We start from the raw sequence: 20,739 nt of genomic DNA, 5'->3' as shown, positions 1-20,739 counted from the left end.
GAGTCCTCAGGAAGCACTAGGAACATCCATCAACGGAGGTACCCAGTCGGGGTGCCAGGAGATCTGTTACACGCACGTTCTTAAAAAAAAAAAAAAAGCGCCAGACTGCGGAACACCTACCCCTTAGCAAGGGAGATTTCTGCAAGGGTGTGCTCTGGGGAACAGTTGTGGGCCTGTTTGGTGTGGCCCGCCTTCTCCCACCACACTGCCTCTTCCAGCCTGTTGCAGATCCCTCCCCCTCTGTACTGCTGTCTTCATTTGGCTTTCCACCTTCCCAGGTTGGGTCAGTTCCACCACCTCCTCACTCTGCTCATCCTCCTGACATGTTGACCTAACCACTACCTCAGTGATTGACAACTGTCTCTCATCCTCTTCATCAACCTCTTGAGGCAGTAATTGCCATTGAGTTATTGGCAACTGTGTCTCATCATCCACCTCATTAAACAGTAATTGCTTGGTTGGTCACGTCCTACTTAGCGCTAAACTGATTGTTACACGTTATTGGAAGCAATCCATTTCACCGACTATAGCAGAGGTTATACAGGAGATTAACAAGTCATGTAGATTTGAGAATTTACTGCCTCCCACGGTTATCTCCCTTAAATCCAGGACTCTCACTTGGGATCCATGGTTCCATAACTCCAACTATTCCCCCTGAATAACCAAGACGTTCCTGCACTGAAAGGGAAGACAGTGGGGTACGCCTAGTGGATACAGGCCTCTCGAACCTGGGTAGACTACGTTAGGGATCAGCCCAAACCCCTTCTTTCCTCCCTTCTTTTCCTCCCCCCCTTACCCCTCAATGTTATGGTCTATGTGTTACAGACCTCACCAGATATGCAATTTGTACTTGTATACTATTGTATTATGAGCAAGCCTACTGCGTGGGCACGTATTGTTATACTTTGGAATAATGCGAATTTTGGCTCATCTTGCCAATTTACAGAAAATGCCAATAAAAACGATTTCTTCTAAACAGTAATTGCCATTTCCCACCGTCATCTTCTTGTGATTGTGGATGCTCAAGAGTTTGGGAATCAAGGCATAAGATCTGTCCCTCTTCAAGCATGCTTGGCGCTGAAAAGAGGAATGGTGCCAAAAAGAGCTCCTCGGAATATCCGACTGTGGGATCACTTGTTTTCCCAGACTCTCCATGGTGGGAGGAAGGAGGATCAGGGTGAGGATTGGGTTGAGCAGACTCTTGGCTACTGAGACTGGACTCGGTGGAAGACAGGGTGGTGCTTAACTGACAGGAAGCATTATCTGCTGCAATCCAACCGACCGCCTGGTCGCACTGGTCTGACTTCAAGAGTGGTGTCCTGCGCTGCCCTGCAAACTGGAACATGAAGCTAGGTATTGGGGAAGATTTATTTTTTCTTGTGCTATGGCAGCAGGCACAGTTTCACCGCGCACAGAGCCACGGCCTCTGCGTGCACCATCAGCATCACAGCCACTTCCCTGTTCCTTACTGCTCGCCTTCTTCATATTAAATGTTATATAAGATTGAAAGTCTGTCACACGTACAGTAGAGTAGGATTTGGAAGTGTATGTGCAAACAAACTTAAAAAGGTATTTTGGATGTGGATATGTCACACAGGAGATACCCCGCAGATAATGTCAATGCTGTCACCAGTGGCTAATTAAAAATTACAGGGAATGGCACAGGTGTTTGGGCTGAGGAAACGTTATACAGGAGAGGTACCACTAGTAATGTCACTGTCCACAGCGGCTACGGAAAAAAAGTACACTGTATGTCAGAGATAAATTTTTTAAGCGCCCATGTTAAACTGCAGATGTGGCCCTGGTAATGTCACTGTCAGAAGCGAACACTGTCTACAGAAAAGGTGCACTGTATGTCACAGATACATTTTTGAAGCGCACCGTTACACTGCAGATGTGACCCTGCGAATGTCACTGTCAGAAGCAGACACTGTCTATTGAATAAGTACACTGTATGTCAAAGATATTTTTTGGATGTGCACACTATAAACTGGAGATGTGGCACAGCTAATGTCACTGTCAGCAGCTGACACCGTCTATGGAAAAAGTACACTGGATGTCACTGATATTTTAGTGATGCGTACACTTTGCACAGAGGTGTGGCATAGATAATTTAACTGTCCGCAGCGACCTATTAGATCTTATTTAGCGCAGGATGCGCTAAAAATATATATTGCTGCTGTCACACAAAATAGTCCTTAACCGCTTGCAGTCACACTAACGACGAAAGGCGTGAGTGCGGCGGCTCTCTCAGGTCACACTAACGCCGAAAGGAGTAATCTCGTGAGACCTGAGATTTCCTGTGAACGCGCACTCCCAGGATCGCGCAGTTCAGAAGTTCATCTACAGCCTGCTGGCTGGCAGGCTGTAGATTTTTAAAAGATCAAATCAAAGAGGTATGTCAGACGCTATTTAGTAAATAGCGTCTGACGCTATTTAGTAAATAGCGTCTGATATACCTGATACCTGGTCCTCTGGTGGTCCCTTTTGCTTGGATCGACCACCAGAGGACACAGGCAGCTCTGTAAGTAGCACCAATCACCACACTACACTACACACACACCCCTGTCAATTATTAACCCCCTATTAACCCCTGATCACCCATATTAGACTCATTGATCACCCTCCTGTAAGGGTCCCTCATCACTGCCAGGTAGTTAGCTACTTGCTAGGTAGTTAGCACCCATCCCACCGCATTCACTGATTAGTCGCTGATCAGCGTCATCGCTGTCGCTAATTAGCGCTAGTACTATATAGTATCTGTAAGTGATCAAGACTGATCGCAATCAGATCTATATAAGTACATTAGGGTCACCTTAGGCTCTACAAAAAACGCAGTGTTCGCCCGATCAGGCCTGATCTTGTGCGCACACTTGCGTTCAGTCCGCCCCACCGCAGTGACAAAAACACCGTAAAATCGCTGCACCTCTATAAAGATCACTTTTGAGTTTTTGGGATCTTTATTATCGATCGCAGCTTTACTTCACAAGCACTCCTTTTTACTAGGCAGATTTGCTCTTTTTCCTGGGTAGTCTCAGAGGAATACCCCCTAAATTTAGCGAGCCCAAAATGTCAAACAAGGGATATTCCGCTGAAGAGGCCTACAGGATTCTGGCTGTGATGGATGAAAGCGATGGGGGCGCCTCACCCGCTGAATCCAGTGGTTCAGAATATGAACCCGTAGACAGCAGTGGCACTCTAACCGCTAGCGAAGATGACGAGGTTGAGGTCCCTGCTACGGTCAGGCGTAACCGATGCCACATTAGTGTAATGCATACCCCGCATGATGAGCCTCATTTGCAGCAGAGTGGTGCTAGCGCTGATCTTTTTTATGGTGCGGCATACACCAGCAGTGCAGCACATCCTGGACCTTCTACCAGCACTGATGTATTCCCTGGTGAAGTGGTGAGCACCAGAAGGGCAGTTCAAGCTGGTACGGTGGCACATGCAGTAACTCCCCCGTCGCAGCCACCATGTTCACAGGCCCGTAGAGCTGGCAAACCCTAATTGGCACTCCCCTGCTTCCGCCGCACCCGTATTGTCCCCTTTCACCGCCCAGTCTGGAGTTTGCGTTGAGACAGCTCATTTAGGATCAGCCCTAGAGTTTTTTTTTTAGCTGTTCTTCACTGCAGATCTCTATGCCTTAGTTGTGGCAGAAACCAACCGATACGCCGCAGACTATATTACCGCCAATCCGGAAAGCTTCTATGCCCAGCCTTACCGCTGGAAACCAGTCACAGTTTCTGAATTTACATTTTTTGGGGGGCCTTATACTCAGCATGGGTCTAACTAAAAAAAAATGTATTACGGTCCTATTGGTCTAAAGACCCAATACATTACATGCCCATTTTCTCTGCTGCAATGTCCAGGGCACGTTTTGAAGTCATTATGTGCTTTATGTATTTCGCTGACAATAAAACCTGTCATCCAAGAGGCCACCCTGCTTATGACCGGCTCCACAAAATTCGGCCCCTCATAGACCATTTGTCATCCAGATTTGCAGATGCGTATTCCCCCAATCAGAACATCTGCATAGACGAGTCCCTAGTACATTTTACCGGGCGCCTTGGCATCAAACAGTACATCCCCAGCAAGCGCGCCCGGTATGGGGTCAAACTGTATAAGCTCTGTGAAAGGGCCACAGGCTATACCTATCGTTTTAGGGTCTATGAGGGAAAAGACTCAAAACTGGAGCTGGTCGGGTGTCCTGACTACCTGGGGAGCAGTGGCAAGATTGTCTGTGACTTGGTGTCACCCTTACTCCACAAAAGGTACCACTTATACGTGGACAATTTCTACTCAAGCGTGGCCCTCTTTTGGCACTTACATCTAGTAGGAATTCAATGCTGTGGCACCCCACAAACTAGTCGCCAGGGCTTCCCCAACAGCTCGTTAATACCCGACTTGCACAAAGGGAGAGGGCTGCCTTGTGTGACCAATAACTGTCGCAGACACGACAAATGTGCAAAATTGAAAGGGCAACTAGAGTCATTGAGAAACCCCTCTCTGTCCACGACTATAACCTTCACATGGGAGGGGTGGACTTCAATGACCAGATGTTGGCTCCCTATTTAGTGTCCCGCAGCACCAGATGCTGGTATAAGAAGGTGTCTGTTTATTTCATTCAATTGGCTGTATATAATAGTTTTGTTCTCTACAGTAAGGCTGGGAGAACAGGATCCTTCCTAAAATTCCAGGAAGAAATCATTTCGGAAATCCTGTATCCAGGAGGGCCCGTGCCCCAAGTCCCTGATGTAGTGAGCCGGCTACATGCCAGACACTTCCTGAGTGTCTATCCTGGTACCCCAACTCAACGTTCCCAAAGAAAAAGATGTTGTGTCTGTAGCAGGGGTGGAATAATGCGTGACACCACCTTTTTCCTCCTGACCAGCCTGCCCTATGCATAGGGGAGTGTTTCCGCAAGTACCACACACAGGTACACTATTAGGGTAGGGATTGCGTGACACAGGACAAGCACACAGGGGTCTAAGGGCTCTTTCACACAGAGCTGCCACAAACCTCTCCTTTCTCCTGGGACAAAGTGCATAATGTACTTCGCCTCATCTCTGGGCGATTTGCGCTTTGCACATTGTCACATGGAGAAGGAGAGGTTAATCCTCTAAAAGGTTAAAAAAAAAATATATATATATATATATATATATATCACAGGTAAGCAAAAAAGTTAATGTTCTGTTCAAATGGTTTTTTTGGTTTTAATTTTTTTTAACCTTCTAGGTGGACCAAGCGATGAACCAGCACTGATGTGCATTCTGACAGAAGCATTGCGCTGCTGTCAGATTATACAAAGTCGGTGTATGCGGCGCTGCAAGACGAGATTTCTCCTCAGCAGTAAAAAAAAGATACGTTTGCCGAGGGGTGGTGTTCATATGCTTTGGCAAACATTTTTTATAAAAAAATAAAATAAAATTCTGGCAATGATTTATTCATCCACATCGATTGATGTGAATGGAGAAATCGGGTTTGCCAGGGCATACGAGCTGAGTGGGTTTGGATGTTGGGCGGAGCTCCTATGGCCTGGCAGACGCCTTTCCCCTCCTTTTTTTGGGGGGGGGGGGGGGCAGAGATTTTTTTCATCCCCATTGATCGATGTAAATGAAGAAATCTGTGCCGTTTATTTTTTCTTTCAGCCCAGAGGCTGAACGGAAAAAAATCTCATTACCCGTATGCTCAATATAAGGATAATAGCAGAAACTCCTAATGCTGGCCATACATGTAATGATTGTTGAGACCCTCAAATGCCAGGGCAGTACAAACACCCCACAAATGACCCCATTTTGGAAAGAAGACACCCCAAGGTATTCGCTGAGGGGCATATTGAGTCCATGAAAGATTTAACTTTTTGTCCCAAGTTAGCGGAAAGGGAGACTTTGTGTGAAAAAAATAAAATAAAATCAATTTCCGCTTGTGCAAAAAAAATAAAGAAAATCTTCTATGAACTCGCCATGCCCCTCACGGAATACCTTCAGGTGTCTTCTTTCCAAAATGGTGTCACATGTGGGGTATTTATACTGCCCTGGCAGAAATATCTCTGTAAAATTACAACTTTGTATAAAAAAATTGGAAAAGTTGTCTTTTACAGAGATATTTCTCTCACCCAGCATGGGAATATGTAAAAATACACCACAAAACAATACACCACAAAACACATTGCCCTACTTCTTCTGAGTATACCAGAATACTGTGTGGTATACATGCGTGACACTTTTTTGCAGCCTAGGTGCGTAAAGGAGCCGAAAGTCCAACGAGTACCTTTAGGCTTTACAGGGTTGCTCACAATTTAGCCCTGCTCAAAATGCCAGAACAGTAAACACACCCCACAAATGACCCCATTTCGGAAAGCAGACACCCCAAGGTATTCACTGAGGGGCATAGTGAGTCCGTGGGAGATTATTTTTATTTTTTTTTGCCAGAAGTTAGCAGAAATGGAAACTTTATTATTTTATTTTTTTTCTCAGAGAGTGTCATTTTCCGCTAACTTGTGAAAAAAAAATATGAAATCATACATGAACTCACCATGCCCCTCCGCGAATACTTTGGGGTGTATTCTTTCTAAAATGGGGTCATTTGGGGGGTATTTATACTATCCTGGCATTCTAGCACCTCAAGAAACATGACAGGTGCTCAGAAAGTCAAAGCTGCTTCAAAATGCGGAAATTCACATTTTTGTACCATAGTTTGTAAACGCTATAACTTTTCCGCAAACCAATAAATATACACTTATTGGATTTTTTTTTTTTTTTATCAAAGACATGTAGCACAATAAATTCTGTATAGAAATGTAATTATATTTGAACAATTTAACCAGAGAAAGTTAAAAATACACTTTTTTTTTTAGAAAATTGCGGCCTATTTCGATTAATATCGTAAAAACTAAAAATTTTTGCAGCAATCAAATACCACCAAAAGAAAGCTGTATTTGTGAGAAGAAAAGGAGCTAAAATTTATTTGGGTGCCAAGTTGCATGACCAAGCAATAAACAGTTAAATTTGTGATGTGCCGATTTGTAAAAAAAAGGGCCTGGTCACTAGGGCAATATAAACCTGTGGTCCTTAAGTGGTTAAAAGGACTTCTGGGTCTCTGAAAAGTTTTTCAAATAAAAATCTTCTAATAACACTCCCTACACTATGCCCCTTCCTATGCACAGCTCTCCCCAAGACTGAGCAATTTAGCGCAGGTTGCGCTACAAACATATATTGCTGCTGTCACACACAATAGTCATCATATTGGTGTATTAATGTATTGCGGCGGCAGCAGGAAGCGCACGGCGTCATAGCAACCAATGATGCCGTGCGCTCCTGCTCTCAGCAGGAATCCAGCCCGTGGTCCCATGGACCACTCACGGCAGTGTGCATTCAGCCTAAGATTGAGCCAAACACGTGTTATCGGATGCTTTATAGCACCTGATGAAGCGTTCCAGCCAGACAACCACTGTAATGCCAGTAGCCAACATGGCTACGGCATTACATTGTGTGCCAATACCTCCCTGCACGTTTATTGGCTGCATAGCAGCCACGAAACGTGCGGGGAGGAGACTCGAGCATGGTGCTCGAGCACATGCGGTACTCGGTCGAGTACCACCATGTGCGAGCATTGAGATGCTAGAGCCGAACTGGTGTTCGGCCTAGCATGCTCGATCAACACTACTTCCCTTCCTTGTCATTATTTATGAATAATTTGAAACGTTTTCTAACAATGTTTATTCATATAGGTTTGATCTCCATCTTGTTTTCTTTTCTGGTTATAAACATTAGATGTGGGCAAAACGTAACTTTTCACAGGTGTTATCATTTGTGATTTTATGACTGGATGCCCATCTCATTATAGATTGAATCATGTTTGCTATACGTATGCTATCACTAAGATCGCTGCGACATTCAAAACATATGTTAATTTAGTATAAATGCCACTGGAATTTTTTACGTCTGAAATAAAGTTTTTATTTCCCTTGTGCTGGATGACTATTGTTAGATTTGGATGTTTGCTGAAACGAGTTCTATGCACTGGAACTACACATTATCTAGCCAGCTGACGTCACTTTACCCTTTAGCCAAGGTCTTGCAAATGTCTGACTATGCTATGATTAAGAGTCATGTGAGTTTGAAATGCGTATAAAAGATTTCATGATGGATATCCATCTTTTTAAACTCGTTTCACTGAAGAATAAAACATAATAAATTGAACAGACATATGATAAAGAATACAGGCAAAGAACAGCAACACAAGTACATATGTTGAGTAATACATTAAAGGGACACTGACAGGCCGGTAGAGCATACAAAGTGACATATATTCTATTGGTCTTAATATGCTTAATTAAACTATACCATTATCACCCCTCGCTGCCTTTCCGTTACTTATATAAAAAAAGTGTTTTTATCAATATGCAAATTACCTTACTTTGTGCCCAAGGGGCTGTCCCTCATTCAGTACTGTGCCCAGCCGCACCCCAACTGCTGTCTCCCAGTGCTGCCCAGCTCATTAGTATTCACTGCACAGGGCGGCTTTTTTTTTTTTTTTTTCTCCCGACGCGGCGAAATCCCGCGCATGCCAGTACTATCTTCCTGGCATCAGCTTCATCTTGTCGCTCCGTGCCTGCGCCAGGATAAGGTCCCCGACACACTCCAGCTCCAATAGAAGATAGTACTGGGCATGCGTGGGATTTCGCCACATTGGGAGAAAAAAAAAAACCTGCCCAGTGCTGTGAATACTAATGAGCTGGGCGGCACTAGGAGACGGCAGTTGGGGCGCGGCTGGGCACAGAACTGAATAAGGGACAGCCCCTTGGGCACAAAGTAAGGTAATGTGCATATTGATAAAAACACTTTTTATAAGTAATGGAAAGGCAGCGAGGGGTGATAATGGTATAGTTTAATTAAGCATATTAAGACCAATAGAAGAATATGTCACGTTATATGCTCTAATGGCCTGTCAGTGTCCCTTTAAAGTATCAAAAGGTATGAAAATATATTTAGGTTCCATAGTTAGAGGCACCTCTGTATAGTAGTAGGCAGAAAAATACAGTCTTCTATAATGTAAAGATTCCACACAAACCCCAGAGGGCATATATCTTGTGATGCTCCTTCTAGGAATGTCTGAGACAGAATTGCCTCTAAATAACGGTCTAGAGAGTTAACGTTGTACAACAACAAGAGATCGCTGAAAACCTCTCTGTGTATAGACTGTTAGCGGAGATTAGCACCACTGATCCCAAACCTTATGAATTGTTGTTGTACAGTTTCTATTTTTATATACAATCCTCTCAAATAATTGCATTAACCAAATTACTCAGTTGACGAACAGATTGGGGGGGGGGGGGGGGGGGGACCTAGCCATCCTCCTAAGTGCCACCAATTTATGAGCCACAAATAGCACATTATGTAACAAAAGCCTTGAATGTTATGGCCGCTTGTCTTCCTCCACGATTCCCAAGAGACACATCCTGGTGGTAAGAGGCACTAGAAGTCTCATCACAGCTGATATAAAACCAGTTACTGCTCCCCAAAAGGTCTGCAGCTCTGGACAATAACACAGGAGATAAATAAAACCAGCATCTGGGGATGGGCATCTGTGGCACTGAGTAGTGGGGATCCTACGCATCTTAAACAAATGAGCAAGACGTTAAGTAAAATTGATGTAATATGCAAAGTTATATGAACCTGTAATCCTGGAGTGATATCAGATAGGTCTCTACACCATTTAGCCTCAGCAGTAATAGGTAACCCAAGTAATATAGTTTGCATCAGATGTGTGTATACAGCAGAGATGAGAGCTTTAGGGCCCTGTTTCCTAAGGATCAGTGGGTAGGAGTTGTGCGGATAAGGCGCATCTAAGCTGCAGATATTGATAGAAACCTGCATGAGGAATATTATATGCAGACATCCCAAGTGTCCCTGTTTTGGAGGGACAGTCCCTATTTTTGACCTCAGTCCCTCTTTGCTTCTTTAAATGTACCTCTTTTTGATCTGAGGTATAGAATTACATTTTTAATGTAATGGCCACAAAAAAAAGAAAACACCAATAATTACCCCTGTATAATTGAAGGGTACAGGTAGAATTATACAACTGAGCGGGTAGGTAAATAAAGCTCTACCCAGACTGGATCCTGCCCATGAAATAGGAGACCGTGCTCAATGTCAGATGTGCACCAAAAGGCCTTTATATTTTAGGAAAATATGCGGCCGTGCTGGTTATAACTTGATTGTAAGTAACGGTCCATCATGGATACAGAACCTCCGGGATAATGTATAAGTCCCAGTACCTAAGTAAAAGTCTGTGCCCAAATACAAATGCAACCTGCAATTTTTCAAATGAAAGGAGAGTATCACTAATAAAGACAAGATAAGGAAGTTATGCCATATCTCATCCAAAACTCTTACTCTCATCCAAGAATCTTACACACAAAAAAAAAAAAAAAAAAAGAGGCAGCGCCTCATGTGTGGTGCTGTCTAAATATGTGTGATAGGTGACATATTGAGATTACCAAATGCTGTTGAGGAGTAACAACAGCAACAGGAGCTTCGCTAGTTTACCCCGACCAGAAAATGGGATGGCTGCTCTGCTGCCCAGGTTCATGCCCACACCGATGAAACAGATGCCAGGATAACATCAAGGGTAGAGAAGAAAATGAACCACTATTCCAGCGCTGTCAGCATGGACATCAGTCGTGGTAGATGCAGTTAAGATTTATTTATTTTTGTCAATGAGTTTCAAGGGTGAAAGGCCTTCTTCAGGACAATTTACACAATAAAAATTGGCGTAGCATGCAGTTTAAAAAGGCACTGGCTGAAGAGGGGGGCTGCCCCAGGGCGTGACTTACATAATTTACATTAGTGATATAATCGGGTGGACAAGATAAACAATATATCATTCACTTCATGCAATATTTGTAGCTGAAATTGGCAACAGTGTCTAATACCTATTGTCCCTAGCAAAATAGGCCATCCTGATAACCATTTTAGAGGTTCCATGATTTAAACCCCTATAAGGCTACATTCACACTAGAGTTAATATTTTCCGGTATTGAGATCTGTCATAGGGTCTCAATACCGAAAAAAAAAAAAAAAACCTGCTTCCGTTTTGTCCCCGTTGATTGTCAATGGGGACAAAATATAACTTAACAGAACGGATTGCTCCAAAATACATTCCGTTCTGTTCTCATACCGGAGAACAAACCGCAACATGCTGCGGTATGCTTTCCGTCCTGGGATGTGGAGCAAGTCATGACCCACAATGCAAGTCAATGGGGACGGATCCGTTTTCTCAGACACAATCTGAAACAATAGAAAATGGATCCGTCCCCCATTGACTTTCCATCCCGTCATTGCTATGTTAAAGATAATACAACCGTATCCGATCATAACGGATGCAGATGGTTGCATTATCAGTAACTGAACCGTTTTTGCTGAACCCTGAAGGATCCAGCAAAAACGCTAGTGTGAAAGTAGCCTAAGATTATTTTATTGAAAACAGAACAGAACAAATGCACCTCAAATAGGAACATATATTGCCTGCAAATAAGATATCAAGCAAATAATACATATAAAAGCATGTTTGTACATGCCAACGTATACTGGCTTAACACTGGTCACTACACATGTATATCCATACTGCTATATATATATATATATATATATATATATATATACACATATACAGTGGATATAAAAAGTCTGCACACCCCTGTTAAAATGTCAGGTTTCTGGGCTGTAAAAAAAAATTAGACAAAGATAAAATCATTTCAGAACTTTTTCCACCTTTAATGTGACATATAAACTATACCACTCAATTGAAAAACAAACTGAAATCTTTTAGGTGGAGAGAAGAAAACTAAAATAATGTGGTTGCGTAAGTGTGCACACCCTCTTCTAGCTGTGTTCAGAATTAAGCAATCATATTCATAATCTTGTTAAATAGGAGTCAGCATATCTGCCATCATTTAAAGTGCCTCTGATTAACCCCAAATAAAGTTCAGCTGCTCTAGTTGGTCTTGCATGAAAGTTTCTTAGTCGCATCCCATAGCAAAAGCCATGGTCCACAGAGAGCTTCCAAAGCATCAGAGGGATCTTGTTAAAAGGCATCAGTCAGGAGTAGGGTACAAAATAATTTCCAAGTCATTAGATATACAATGGAACACAGTGAAGACAGTCATCAGGTGGAGAAAATATGGCACAACAGTGACATTACCAAGAACTGGACATCCCTCCAAAATTGATGAAAAGATGAGAAGAAAACTGGCCTGGGAGACTACCAAGAGGCCTACAGCAACATTAAAGGAGCTGCAGGAATATCTGGCAAGTATTGGCTGTGTGGTACATGTGACAACAATCTCCAGTATTCTTCATATGTCTGGGCTATGGGGGTAGAGTGGCAAGACGAAAGCCTTTTTCTTACGAAGAAAAACATCCAAGCCAGGCTACATTTTGCAAAAACACATCTGAAGTCTCCCAAAAGCATGTGGGAAAAGGTGTTATGGTCTGATGAATCCAAGCTTGAACTTTTTGGCCAAAATTCCATAAGATATGTTTGGTGCAAAAACAGCACTGCACATCACCAAAAGAACATCATACCCACAGTGAAGCGTGGTGGTGGCAACATCATGCTTTGGGACCGTTTTTCTTCAGCTGCAACTCGGGCCTTAGTTAAGCTAGAGGGAATTATGAACAGTTCCAAATACCAGTCAATATTGGCACAAAACCTTCAGGCTTCTGCTAGAAAGCTGAACATGAAGAGGAACTTCATCTTTCAGCATGACAACGACCCAAAGCATACAGTCGGGTCCATAACTATTGGGACATCTACACAATTGTTACATTTTTGGCTCTATACACCACCACAATGGATTTGAAATGAAACGAACAAGATGAGCTTTAACTGCAGACTGTCAGCTTTAATGTGAGGGCATTTACATCCAAATCAGGTGAACGGTGTAGGAATACAATAGTTTGCATGTGCCTCCCACTTGTTAAGGAACCAAAAGTAATGGGACAATTGGCTTCTCAGCTGTTCCATGGCCAGGTGTGTGTTATTCCCTCATTATCCCGATTACAATGAGCAGATAAAAGGTCCAGAGTTAATTTCAAGTGTGCTATTTGCATTTGGAATCTGTTGCTGTCAACTCTCAAGATGAGATCCAAAGAGCTGTCACTATCAGTGAAGCAAGCCATCATTAGGCTGAAAAAACAAAACCATCAGAGAGATAGCAAAAACATTAGGCGTGGCAAAAACAACAGTTTGGAACATTCTTAAAAAGAAGGAATGCACCGGTGAGCTCAGCAACACCAAAAGACCCAGAAGACTATGGAAAACAACTGTGGTGCATGACTGAATAATTATTTTCCTGGTGAAGAAAACACCCTTAACAACAGTTGGCCAGATCAAGAACACTCTTCAGGAGGTAGGTATATGTGTGTCAAAGTCAACAATCAAGAGAAGACTTCACCAGAGTGAATACAGAGGGTTCACCACAAGATGTCAACCATTGGTGAGCTTCAAAAAAAGAACAGCCAGATTAGAGTTTGCCAAACGACATCTAAAAAAGCCTTCACAGTTCTGGAACAACATCCTATGGATAGACGAGACCAAGATCAACTTGTACCAGAGTGATGGGAAGAGAAGAGTATGGAGAAGGAAAGGAACTGCTCATGATCCTAAGAATACCACCTCATCAGTGAAGCATGGTGGTGGTAGTGACATGACGTGGGCATGTATGGCTGCCAATGGAACTGGTTCTCTTGTATTTATTGATTATGTGACTGCTGACAAAAGCAGCAGGATGAATTCTGAAGTGTTTTGGGCAAAATTTTCTGCTCATATTCAGCCAAATGCTTCAGAACTCATTGGACGGCGCTTCACAGTGCAGATGGACAATGACCCAAAGCATACTGCAAAAGCAACCAAGGAGTTTTTTTAAGGGGAAAAAGTGGTATGTTATGCAATGGCCAAGTCAATCACCTGACCTAAATCCGATTGAGCATGAATTTCACTTGCTGAAGAAAAAACGAAGTAGAGGCCTGGCAGAGCATCCCCAGGTATGAAACCCAGCGTCTGGTGATGTCTATGCGTTCCAGACTTCAGGCTGTAATTGACTGCAAAGAATTTGCAACCAAGTATTAAAAAAGTTTTATTTATGATTATTATTCTGTCCCATTACTTTTGGTCCCTTAACAAGTGGGAGACACATATGAAAACTGTTGTAATTCCTACACCGTTCACCTGATTTAGATGTAAATACCCTCAAATTAAAGCTGACAGTCTGCATGTAAAGCACATCTTGTTTGTTTCATTTCAAATCCATTGTGGTGGTGTATAGAGCCAAAAATGTTACAATTGGGTCGATGTCCCAATATTTATAGACCTGACTGTACATCCAAATCAACAAAGGAATGGCTTCACCAGAAGATGATTAAAGTTTTGGAATGGCCCAGCCAGAGCCCAGACCTGAATCAGATTGAAAATCTGTGGGGTGATCTGAAGAGGGCTGTGCACAGGAGATGCCCTCGCAATCTGACAGATTTGGAGTGTTTTTGCCAAGAAGAATGGGCAAATCTTGCCAAGTCAAAATGTGTCATGCTGATAGATTTATACCCCAAAAGACTGAGTGCTGTAATAAAATCAAAAGGTGCTTCAACAAAGTATTAGTTTAAGGGTGTGCACACTTATGCAACCATATTATTTTATTTTTATATTTTTTCTTCCCTCTACCTAAAAGATTTCTGTTTGTTTTTCAATTAAGTGTTGGTACAGTTTATCGGTCACATTAAAGGCGGAAAAAGTTCTGAAATGATTCATCTTTGTCTCATTTTTTTTTTCATCACAGAAACCTGACTACACAGGGGTGTGTATACTTTTTATATCCACTGTATATATACAGAGGCCATCATGTATGCACATTTATACATATAACAAATGTGGGATATGACTTGACGCACTTCCATATGTCAGTAGGGGCATATATAATATAAAATTGATGGACACAGTAAAAATTAAAGGGGTTGTCCAAGTTATTTTTATTGATAACCTAAACACCCAAACTATCCCATTCATTTCAATGGGACAGCTCGTTCCTATACACTTGTATAGGAGCGATCCATCCCAATGAAATGAATGGTATGGCTTGGGTGTAATTACACCTGCTCACCGCTCCAGATGCGACGTGAGCAGGTAAACAATGAAGAAGAGGCAGCGCTGGCACGGCACGCGTCTTTAGTTTTAACAGCTGTTCGGCGGGGGTGCTGGGTGTCAGACCCCCGCCGATCTGATATTGATGACTTATCCTGAGGATAGGTCATCAATATGAACAGCCCGGACAACCCCTTCAATATAGTAAAAATATGTGCAGGTGTCACATCCTCAACCCCTATGTGTATATAAGGATACAATACACCCAATCTCTATCCCGGTCTCTCCCTTAGTTATCACTCACCTTCACATACCCGCCTATTAGTATATTTATCATTTTACTCAGATTGTTTTTATTTTAGTTTTTTAATTTGATATTTTTTTACCCCTTATTTTTATGTTGTTGTTTTCATTTTATTGTTACTCTTTAAAATGATAGTGTCTTAAGGCCATTGGGGTAAGAGTATCAAGTCGGTATATCCAATAAACCTCCCGCTTTCGTAGATTATCAAATCGATTAACCCGTAGGATACGGCGCTGGGGACTGTGCCTTAAATCTCAGCGCTATACAGCAGTAGGGGTCCGGCAGTCACTGATAGCCAGGCCCCCGCTGTATTCACCGGCATTGGTGAAAACACTGATGCATTAACCCTTGCTATAATGTGGTCAACGATGACCGCGGCACGTGCGATGTGCTTGTCTGGGTAGGAAGGCAGCCTAATGCCTTCCATAGGCATTGTGCTTCCTTCCATGTAAGCCTCTGGATCTCACAGGCAAGCAGGCTGTAAGTGTATTACACTGTGTAACAAAAGTAAAATATGAAAAAATATGAGACTCAGAAAATGGCAACACAAAAACAAGATATTTTTCTTGTAAAAAACGCTTTTACTGTGTAAAACTTAACAAAAATAATAGAAATATTAGGCATCACCATGTTCGTAACAACCTGCTCTATAAAAATATCACATGATATACCGCGACAGGTGAACGCTGTAAAAAAATAAATAAAAAATGTGCCTAAACATCCATATTTTGCTACCTTGCTTCACAAAAAGTATAATACCAAGCGATCAAAAAGTCTTATGTACTTGACAGTAGCCCCCAGTGTTAGCAATGATTTTCATTCTTCCATCGGTTGCTGCATACTGTAAGAAAACGCAGTTTTATTCACCCTTCTCGCTATCGGCCTCCTTGCTTTAAGTAAAAATAAGGCCGACCTTAACCCATCCTCTTCACTTTGATTGACATCCTGCCTAGAGGCTGGGATTGCGCAAGTCTTGTGCATGCCCGGTGCGCTCCATGTTACTGCACAATCCCGTCTCCGGCAGCTTTGTTCTCACTGCGCATGCGCCGGCCATTTCAAGTGCGCACGCCCAGCGTTTCTTGTCCACAGCATCAGCGTGATCACTGGCTTCAGGGGCAGGAAAACGCAAGACAGTTGTCACGTGTGACTGCATGAGCCGGATACGGGATTGCGCAGTAACATGGAGCGCATCGGGCATGCGCAAGACTTGCGCGATCCCAGCCTCTAGGCAGGATGTCAATCAAAGTGAAGAGGACGGGTAAGGGGCGGGCTTATTTTTACTTGAAGCAAGGAGGCTGTTGCCTCCTTGACTTCAAGCTCACTCTGAAGATAGCAAGAGGGGTGATTAAAACTGCATTTACAGCATACAGTATGCAGCAACCGATGGAAGAATGAAAAACATCATTGTGAACACACTGGGGGCTACTTTAAGGTAATGATGTCTGTTTTATATGTGTTTTGGAGGTGACAGGTTCCCTTTAAATCACAGAGGCTCTAAAATGATGGTGATCTAATGATCATGATGGCATATTTTGCTAGGGACAATAGGTACTTGTCTATTTTAGCCACAAATATTGTGTCAAGTAAATGATATATTGTTTATCTTGTCCTCCTGATTATATCACCAATGTCAATTATGTGACTCACGTCCCGGGACGCCCCCCCCCCCCCCCCCCATCTCCTAATTCCTTTTCTTTGTTTTCTCTACCCTAAAACTCTGAATCTGGGAGAGACCTGAGCTGTATCAAACCACTATTCTGCCACACGGGAGTCTCAGCAAGAGTTGCACCAAAGAATGATATCTGCTTATTGGCCCATACATGTGTGGTCAATCTATGCAATGTAGTAATTGACCCTGAAAAGCATTATTCTAGAACTGCCCACAGGGAGTAATCTGACAGCAAATGTTGGAGATGATGCTCGCTATTAGACAGGGGTTTACTACATAACCATGACTTGACATAACATAATTGTCAAGCAAGCTAATACAGCTGGAAGTCAGCCAGAGCAGCTTGCCTCATATCTTTTGGTCTCTGAAGGGTGCTTAAACAAAGTTTGGGTCTCTTTTTACCCTAGATAAAAGGGGGACATTAGAGTCCACTGCGCCAAAAAACCTCTGTGGTACTATAGTATCTATATTTTCCAGGGTACACAAAAGCTTAAGAAGGGTGATCATTTTCAACAGCAATACTTTGAGCTTGACCCTGAGATAGCAAGGGCTCGACATGGAGTAGGATTGGGATGACAAAGTTCCCCGCCAATATGCAAACCCGAACGACAAAGAGGCATATGAAAGGATTTCTGCCAGTTTACTAGGAGATCAGAGAACCTGCCAAAGGTGTCTATAATCGAGGCAGTGTATGAAAAGGAATTTTTAGGATCTGAGAGAAATATTACCATATAATCAGCATATATACCCCAATGCAGCCTCTCTGCCACCCAAAGAGATACCTAGTTAATTAATATCCTGTCAAATTGACAGTGCCAGAGGCTTGAGCGCTACTGCAAAATAAAGTAAAGGAGACAATGGACACACCTGCCCAGTTCCCCTATGTAAACTAAATAGAAACACGTTTGCTTAGGGAGCAAGAACAAGAAAGTTCCATTAACAATTATTTATTAAACATTAAACAAACAAAACAAGGAGGGCCCTCCTTGATTTAAGCTTTTTATTTGTGTTTTTAAAGTTTATTTAATAAAGAATTGTTAGTGGAATCCCTTAGTGCACCATGCTCTCTTGTTCTTGCTCTCTGAGCAAACTTGTTTCTATCATAGTCATTCTCGCGTCCTGAGAGGCCTGCCTGGCACACACGCGCAGCAGCCTGCCATCCCTCCCGTATGGGAGTAATTCTGCCTTCATCTAGTGTTGTAGAGTGCTTACATTTGGTGATATAAAAGATTTTTTATAAAAAGGGATTTCATTATGCAAAAATTGTAAAACAGGAAAAAAAAAATAAAAATACTGTACATAAATTTGGTATTGCCATAATTGTATCATTCTGCAGAATAAAGTTATTCTATCATATATACCATGGTGAACCTGATATTAAAAAACAAAAAAACAACACTGACAGAATTTCAATTTTTGCCCACATCATCTCCCAAAAAATGAGAAAAAAAGCGATCAGAAAGCCAAATGTACCCCAACATGGTGCCAATAAAAAATACAACTTGTCCCGCAAAAAATAAGCCCTCACACAGTAAAGTCAACAAAAAATAATAAAAAGTTGTGGCTCTTAAAGTCCAGTTCAGCAAGGCAAAAGTGTCACGGTCCACTACCACCAGACCATGACACAGCCGTGACAGGACTCATTTGTAGTGAGCTGTATTTGTATGGACTGAACTGTGTAAAGATTATTGTGTACACATTCGTTCACACGCAATAATTTACTTGCTTAATTGAGAATCATTCACTGTATTTAGACAGCAAAGATTTAAATAAAACATGTTTGTTTTACCCCATTCACGTCACCAAAAGATCACACAATGTACCTTTTCATTCCACGATTCAATAACTATAACCATTTTTGCAAAAACATTTTTTTTAAAGCATTAAATGAGCATTATCACTATAACTGTTCAGTTGCTACATACATTTACAATACTCCATTATCGTGAAACATAAATCATTAAGGGCCCTTTACACAGGCTGAGAATCTGCAAGACAATCTCTAACGAGCGTTCATAGCAGTGCCGCTGAAAAAGCAAAACACTCTTCCATAGGGTAATAGATCATTCATGTGGACACAAAAATCGTTGTTTACCTGCAGCAGATCGTGCCAGAAAACAACGAGTCTGTATAGGGAAGAGCGATGGCATTAGTGATTGGTCCTCCCCATACTGTGAAGGAGACCGCTGAATGTACAGAAAATGTAGGAGGAGAGGGCAAACGTTTCCTTCCCGACAATCTGCTGCTGTATCCTCCTTTGTAAAGGGACTTTTAGTGGACAGATTGTAATGATTGGATAATCGTTCGTGACACCATTGCATTTAGCAATTTAAAGCCAATGACAGATGAAGCATTTTCATGCAAAGATAACATTGTTAACAATCGAACTGTAACAATTATCTGCTCATCTAAATATAACTTAACATAGATTTACACATCCAGATAATTGGGCAGATTATCAGGATTGAACGTTGCTTTGAACGCTTGTTCCCAACAATCTGCCTGTCTAAAGGTGCAGCAAAACACGCGTTCATCGGGTAAAACTGTCGTTCGTGCAGGCATCTAAATGATCATTTCTGGACAGCAGATCACGGTGTCTAGTGTCTAAACAGCGTTCTGCTGTCCAGAAACAATGCAGTTGTATGAGGAAGAGCAAATGCAATAGCTTATACTGTGGAGGTGATCATTGCATGTAAATACACCACTTCTCCTCCACTTAACGAGCAACTGATACAGAGATGGCTGTCAGTCACTGATAGATGTGGACAGGGACAAGGTGAAAGCGGGTCAGGAAAGTCCAAATTGGGCAAAAAAAAAAAAAAAGCAGGGGAAATAAGTTAGGCATCTACATGAGCATATCTGTTAAAAACCATAGTAATCGTGAAAAAGTCCTTTAAGTTCAGAACGAGCACAGGTTTAAAATGAATACATTTTTGTTGAATCTATTTTTACAAAACTATAAAACAATCTACTCAGATCCTCCTGCTTTCTAACATGCTGTCTGCAGACTGCGCTGCATTTTTTGGTTACAGGTTATCTTTAACACGTGCCTGACTGCTACCCATCATTGTACATTGTACTTCAATGGCCTTAATTTGGTTTCAGAATAATTACATCTGGGAATGGGACATTTGAAAAGTGCAGTTTCTTAAGTATCCATAACTAGAACTATAGTCCTAGAAGGATGCAATCCTTTGTTACTCGGTCTTATTTTCTATTTTTATCCAAGCTCTTTAGATGATGAAGATAGCTCTGTAGACAACTTCAACCAGCCACTAGGCCTTCGCTAACTGGCATGTTGATGTGTGCTGTAAGTAACGGCGTACTTTTTCCCTCTCTCAGGACAAAAACCTAGGAAAGACAGGAGAAAATATGATATGATCAATATTCAGAAAATCATACACAGGGTTTACCCACATGTCCCACAGATGTAACATGTAACACAAACAAGTGCTCATACTAGGCTTCATTAACTTCCTAATGACAGGGCCTTTTTGTCAACTTAATGTGTGACTACATGAGAGAGTAACCCCATAAAGGTTTTGTGTCACATACTGTACTTTATTTATGTGATAATAGTTGACCGATATGATTCACCTTTTTTTAACATGTAGGTATAAAAATTGAT

At 42.1% G+C, this 20,739-nt stretch overlaps 1 protein-coding gene and 1 long non-coding RNA gene across 3 annotated transcripts in view; one reads left to right on the top strand and one right to left on the bottom strand.

Moving 5' to 3' along the window:
- Positions 1-16,708: 16,708 nt before the first annotated feature.
- Positions 16,709-20,739, top strand: part of LOC122920498 — a 215,032-nt gene continuing 211,001 nt past the window's right edge. Inside the window, exon 1 of the long non-coding RNA XR_006386922.1 lies at positions 16,709-16,874. This is a non-coding gene — a long non-coding RNA (uncharacterized LOC122920498). The remainder of the gene's footprint in view (positions 16,875-20,739) is intronic.
- The window catches only part of BBS1 (Bardet-Biedl syndrome 1), a 331,388-nt gene continuing 327,813 nt past the window's right edge, over positions 17,165-20,739 (bottom strand). For both annotated transcript variants that reach the window (XM_044270034.1, XM_044270035.1), the window contains exon 17: positions 17,165-20,462. In XM_044270034.1, the coding sequence (XP_044125969.1) occupies positions 20,376-20,462 (87 nt within the window). In that variant the 3' untranslated portion in view covers positions 17,165-20,375. The remainder of the gene's footprint in view (positions 20,463-20,739) is intronic.

The sequence above is a fragment of the Bufo gargarizans genome, chromosome 10 (assembly GCF_014858855.1).
Source record: "Bufo gargarizans isolate SCDJY-AF-19 chromosome 10, ASM1485885v1, whole genome shotgun sequence".
Classification (NCBI taxonomy): domain Eukaryota; kingdom Metazoa; phylum Chordata; class Amphibia; order Anura; family Bufonidae; genus Bufo; species Bufo gargarizans.
The sequence above is the reverse complement of the archived record's forward strand: the minus strand, read 5'-3'. Positions and strand labels throughout refer to the sequence as shown.